Source organism: Mugil cephalus, chromosome 21 (genome assembly GCF_022458985.1).
Source record: "Mugil cephalus isolate CIBA_MC_2020 chromosome 21, CIBA_Mcephalus_1.1, whole genome shotgun sequence".
Classification (NCBI taxonomy): domain Eukaryota; kingdom Metazoa; phylum Chordata; class Actinopteri; order Mugiliformes; family Mugilidae; genus Mugil; species Mugil cephalus.
The window spans coordinates 3296681-3303030 of record NC_061790.1 but is presented as its reverse complement, the minus strand read 5'-3'; the positions used below and the strand labels follow the sequence as shown (position 1 = coordinate 3303030).

General features: G+C 37.5%; 1 protein-coding gene across 1 annotated transcript; it reads right to left on the bottom strand.

Annotated features, from left to right (window-relative positions):
- Positions 1–1143: 1143 nt before the first annotated feature.
- LOC124999294 lies at positions 1144–2902 on the bottom strand. Its single transcript, XM_047574149.1, has 8 exons — positions 2723–2902; positions 2320–2580; positions 2094–2216; positions 1864–1953; positions 1751–1779; positions 1591–1647; positions 1418–1492; positions 1144–1295 (listed from the first exon to the last, which is right to left on the bottom strand). Coding segments are annotated over exons 1-8 (750 nt in total). The 5' UTR covers positions 2724–2902; the 3' UTR covers positions 1144–1181.
- Positions 2903–6350: the final 3448 nt, after the last annotated feature.

Here is a 6350-nt window from a genome sequence, read left to right as displayed (position 1 = left end):
AGTTCAGCATTTATTTTAAAACTCCTCTTTTGACCTTTGACTTTGAAAATAAATAAATATTGAATAGAAAATCAGTGCAAACCAACTTAGGAGTGTTACCTTTACAGGAAAACTGTCATTAACTTTATATTTTACATCTAAAAATGAGAAGTTTGTACAAAATGAAACATATTGGAAGTTTTTTCTCCTTCCTTCTTGTTGGTAGAACTGGAGTCAGATAACAAAGGACCCTTCTGTTTGTATGTGGTATTTTCTTCATCCTCACAACAAAACCGAGTTCCACAAGAGTGAAAACAGGAACTTTCTTTCCACAGCTGTCTGGTAACATACAGTCTTCACTCATTACACCTCCTCTCTTCTATTACTGGTCAACAACCTTTCTACTCTTGACCTCCTTTTTAAAAGTACTGAAGACCAGACAGCTTAAATGTTAGACCAGTAGTTGTTAATGTCAACAGTTTTACCTCCTTTAGGAATAAAACCACCTGAGTATTGTCCAACGTTTAGTGGATTGATGACTAAGGTGAAAGCTTCATGAAAACATAAACCAATAAATGAATCATGTGACACAGTTGTTATGACTGGGAGACTTTTTAATTTAGATGTATTAGATCATTATTTACATCAGAATATGTGACAGTTAAAGAAAAACTGGAAAATAATTTGACATAAAATGTGTTGAACTACAAAAGGAAATACAATTACATCTATTTTATGAAATACATGTTAAAATATTGTGTCCATGTGAGGACAAAGTCTAAAGAGGACAGTATAGAGTCTGTCTGACCTCCCTATGAACACTCTCCACCACTAGAGGGAGTCTCTACTCTCTCAATGAATCCATGTCTCATAGACCTGATACTGTATAACCCTAACCCTACCTAACCCTAAGGTGATCTGATGATGGTTTGTCTGAATGTATTAAGATAAGATAAGATAAGATAAGATAAGATAAGATAAGATAAGATAAGATAAGATAAGATAAGATAAGATAAGATATATTATACACAACATAACATATGACAAAATGTGATCCAACATGATATGATATGATACCATAAGACAAAAAAACAAAATATGATACGATGTAGGATATATGATATATTACACATAATATAAGATAAGAGAGGACGTGAGGTTCCTCTTGGTGCTTTCATGTTCCATGTAACAGATTTAACCTCTTATTTGTTTAGTTCGTTGATGGTAGAATAGAGGTCTCTGGGATCAGCAGAAGAGGAGGAAGCTTTCACAGTGCTGTAGACCACATAGCTAACTTCATCATCATCATCACGGTCCTAACAGGAAACATTGCAGCACATTTCATCCACTCAATCTTAACACAACACAACCTGACAGGAGTTCTTAACGTCATGATTGTTCTGTTAACATCTCCACTATGATCCATTAGAGATCTTACCTGGGCTTTAGCTTTACTCTTGGTCTTCTTGGTGTAGCTGATGGAGGCGTAGCAAACACCATCCTCAGGTTGAGCCTACACAGTGAACACAACATAAAGAACACAACATACTGACTCTACATCTGCTCTATCAGTGAGTGTAACTCTGTACTGGGTGTAGTTTGTGATCTCACCGTGTCCTGACTGGTTTCTGGACCAGACTGAGTCTCTGCAGAGTTTAAGTTCAGTTCCTGTACAAATACAGTTGAGGGACATTCTGTGTTTATGCAATTATTTAAATCATTACACAGTTGCCATTGTACAAGAATTTCATTATTCAGTGTTTAAACTCACAGTGTTTTCTTTCATCTGTGTTTTCTTTCCTGAAGATATAAAAGAGTTGAGTTTAACCTCTACAGCGAAAAAATTCAAGTTCCACCAGAATGTTGGTCTGTGAATGTTCTCACCTTTAGTTTTCCTCCATCTGATGATGATGATGACAAATATCAAGAGTAATAATAAACCCACAGGAACAATCATATACCACCATGACCAACCTGGAGAGAGAAGTTTAAATGATTAAAGAGTCTCTGGGTCTGAGGTGATGAGCTGGATGTTGAGAAGAACAAAAATGATGAAGACTGAGAATGAATCAGAGAAAATCAAGTTAACAAGATGAGAGAGATTCAGTCTCTACCTTGATGATCTGATGGATTGTTGTTGATTGTGTGTTCTGATGAGGCGAGTTTCACTGATGTTGTCATTTTTTTACTTGTTGCTGTTGGTTTAATTGTTGATTTCACTTTCTTCTTTGTTGCATCTTCACATGATTAAATAACAAACAGCATACAACAATCTGAGCAGTGAAAGAGACTCCATGTTACCTTTACTTTATAGATGATAGAAACTGGTTTGATTCTCACCTGAGGACTGAGGGCTGAAGGTAAACAGCTGAACTTTCTTAGTGTAACCATTCGTCACTTTACACTTCAATAACTGATAAATCCTCTGATTAAGGTGGGATGATGTAAATGTCACAGGGTGAGTGCAGGAAGGTGGTGATATCTCCATGTCTGATGTTTCCTCTTTACCCTCATACAGCCACTCCACTTTGTATCTACATGCATCATAATCCAACACAGAGCAGAACAAGACGACTTTATCATTGTCCTCACGTTCAGTCACTGGAGAAGATGGAGATATTGCGAGAGAAAGACAACAAGAGGAAAATGAACTTCATCACTGTGATCATAATTATTGTCATGTTTCACTATGTTGTTCTAATGAGACAGTTTGACCTGGAAACATTATGATGGAAATACTCACTGGTAATAACAGACAGATAAACCTGAAAGTCTGCTCCTTGTTGTCGTCCTGATATGAACTGTCTGCAGGTGTAAAGACCAACATCATCATCTGTGACCTTCTTTATAACCAGAGAACAGTTTGTTGTAACTCTCAGTCTGTCTGGTTTAGATTTGATCTGTCCATGTTCAACCAGATCTACTAATGATCTGTCTCTTATACCATAAAACAACCAGGTAGTACTGTCACAGTTCTTCTGTCCATCGATCACATTTTCACAAGACAAAGTGACGTCATGTCCAACTCTGACAGTGTCATATGTATGTTGTCCAGTTGCTGCTGTTGAGACAAAGAGACAGAAATGTTAAAAATAAAATGTAAATGAAAATATTTAGTGTGAGGTGCTATTACGCTTTAATCATCATGTCGACTAGTCACTGATCATGTGACAATAACAACATGGACGCCTCCTAGAAGACAGGTGAGGAGTCCAGTGGATGGTTGCAGCAAACTAGCAGCAGTTCATCAAGTGTGTGGAAATATTTCACTAAAGATGAAGCCCAAACTACCGTGACATGTCAGTACTGAAATACAACTAAAGTACTACTGCAATACATCCGAAAAGACATCACCATTGTTCTTCTGTGTCTGACACAGACTCTAAAGAGGTTTCTTCTTAAACATGAATATAACATGTGCTTTGAACAGTTTGTGAAGTCACTTACTCACAGAGACTCTAGTCCATGTTTTATCACTTCTTTCAGCTGTGAAGTTACAAGTCACAATATTGGACTTTTCATTGTCCAATATTGTGTCAAGATTTTAAATGTTAATATTGGGTGCATTTAAGGACTCTCTACAGTGTTTCATGATCAGACCAACAGTAGACAGTTTATTGAACTGGAATGTGTGAAGACGTCATCTGCAGATATCAAGTCTGAACTACCAACATCACCAGAGAAAAATGTTTGCAGTAACGCTGTTCTTCTTTTCTTTAAAAGGTTTTTCTTATAATACACACTTTATGTAGATTCTGACAGCACACATGAACAGACGAGTGAAGAGTTAAACTCCTCACAACACACATTTCATGAGCTCTGTTGAATGTACAGTGGTGTGAAAAAGTGTTATCTCCTTCCTCATTTCTTGTGTTTTTGCATAAACACCTAAATATCACAGATCATCAGACAAAATAAATAAAATATAAGACAAAGATAACACAAGTAAACACTAAATGCAGTTTTTAAATGAAAGTTTTGTAGGCTTGTAGGGCCATGTAGGCTGGGATTTAGTTTTCTCTTGATAATAAAAACCTTCATTTTGTGTTTTCTTGTATCATCTTTGACTGATATTTACATTTGATGATGATCTGAAACAGTTGTGACAAACATGCATAAAAATAAAAAAACAGGAAGGGTGCAAACACTTTTTCACACCACTGTGAAATAACATTGTCACTGTCACCTCATGAGATAAGATGCAGGACTGTTTTCACCGGTGTACCTAATGTTTTGACACACAAGCAAAATAAGGATTAATTCCAGGAACTTTGACTTAATGAAGTGTAGTAAAATATGAATCTTGAAACCCTCATGAAGTGTGTGTCACCCGTCCAGACAAACACAAAGTATGGAACACCATAAGTGCCATTAATGCAGAACATTATCTAAACCTGAACATTTACCCAAAAAACATTAGTCTACACTGACATGGAAACTATTTCAGTCACAGCGGGAAACCAGGAACTAAAACTACCAACATGAATGAGTTCATCTTTCTAACTCTATCTGTGGTTTGGTTTGATGCTGCACTAAACCATGACTGACAACAACCACAACATCCTGTTGATAACACACAATAAAACAATTGTTAAGATGTGAAGACAATGGTGAGAATCAATTTAAATTTTAAATCTTAATTTAAAGGATTTTAATTCATCTGACTGCAGCATTTGATTCCAGATTAATCAAATCACCTGCACTTGAATGGATCTGTATCACACAATAGGTCTATATTTATTTTAAGCCACATGTTGAATCTCAAATATGTGACTCTATTGATTAATTTTTGTTGATTTTTACCTGTAAACTGAAGCATCGGTATCATCAATGACAACAGTTGACACTTTCTAAAATAGTTGTCCTTGTAGAGAGACACAGCGTTGACACTCTGTGATGTCACTTCCTCATATTGACTGCTAGTCTCTTTCTAGTGTTCCCTGTGTACAAGGCAGTGATGAAGGGTTTGACTCTGTGACCTCTACTCTTCATTTGACACATAGAAACACTCTGGAACAAAATGAAATTTGAGGCTGTGATATACAGCTTTGTGTTTAAACTAAAGAATGATCTTTAGTAGCTGAGTCAAGGAGCATATTACTGTGACTAGAAAACCACAATAAGAAAAAAAATGAGGTTAGTGAGGTCACTTCCTCATAGAGACTTCAGTCCATGTTTTCTCACCTCTGTCCCTCACTGAAGTTGTTGACATCAACTCTCTACATTTGTCTTTTCTGTGGACAGACTAAGAATAAACATCATTTTAAACTGACTCTCTTTCCCAGTGTTTTGGAGGGCGATCAAGTATAGAACAGAACAGAGGAAGGTTGATGTGTGAAGATGGTTAGTTGAGATAAATGCATCTGTGCTTCTCTGTTCACACGGTTTTATTATTAGAGAAAACCAAGCAGGTTTCATGGTGACGTTTGTCAGCTCTCATTGGTACCTCTGAAGTCATGGTTATTTTTTTATAACCTGAGTGTGTTGATCTTCACATTCTCATCTTCCTCTGTTCTATTACTGGTCAAGAAACTGGACTGATCTCATTGTAGACCTCTGAAGGTAGGAGAGTCAGAGAAAATATATAATATATAAAAATTTAAAATGTATATGTTATTTATATATTAACATTTTAAATTCTAACTAGAAAATTCCCTCTGGGAAATTTTGAAGGGGCTATGGGAGCTAATGCCGGGGGTACTGTCTCTGTCAACATGGGAGTTAGCACAGTTAGCCTAAATTTAGCACAGTTAGCACACTTAACGCACATTTAGCACAGTTAGCTTACGTTAGCATAATTAGCCTACATTTAGTTCAGTCAAACCACATGTCGCACACTTGACCCACATGTCACACAGTTAGCACACTGAACCAACATTTAGCACAGTTAGCATACGGTTAGAGTTAGCACAGTTAGCCTGTGTGTGAGAGAGTGATGCGCGCTTTCGGCCAAGTTTGTACATCCTGCTACTGCTGAGCTTAAGCGCGTCCGCCCGTGTGTGTGTGTGGATGAGGGTGAGGAATGTGCGCGTGTGTGTGTGTGTGGATGAGGGTGAGGAATGTGCGCATGTGTGTGTGTGTGTAGCTCTAATATCACAAAGTTACCTATGTAGTGTGTCTGTGCATGTGTGTGGGTGAGGAGGGCACGCTTGCGTGCGCATGTGTGTGTGTAACTGTAATCACAAAGTTATCTGTGTAGTGTGTGTGTGTTGGTGTGTATTCTTGTAACATAAATGTGTGGGACACAGGGATCAGCTGTATTAACAGCAGAGAAAACTGATTAATGAACTGGTCTCAGCTATGGCCCAGGCCTGAGGGTCATGGGTTGCCGTGGCAACTCACAGTGGTCGTCACTGATGACAGAATCGCGC

Excerpts from the sequence above, each read along its gene's own strand:
- LOC124999294 (XM_047574149.1), bottom strand. Across the intron at positions 2,217-2,319 it reads CTTCAGCCCTCAGTCCTCAG|ATGCAACAAAGAAGAAAGTG; the intron begins GTGAGAATCAAA and ends AATCATGTGAAG. Across the intron at positions 1,648-1,750 it reads CACAGATGAAAGAAAACACT|GAACTGAACTTAAACTCTGC; the intron begins GTGAGTTTAAAC and ends GTATTTGTACAG.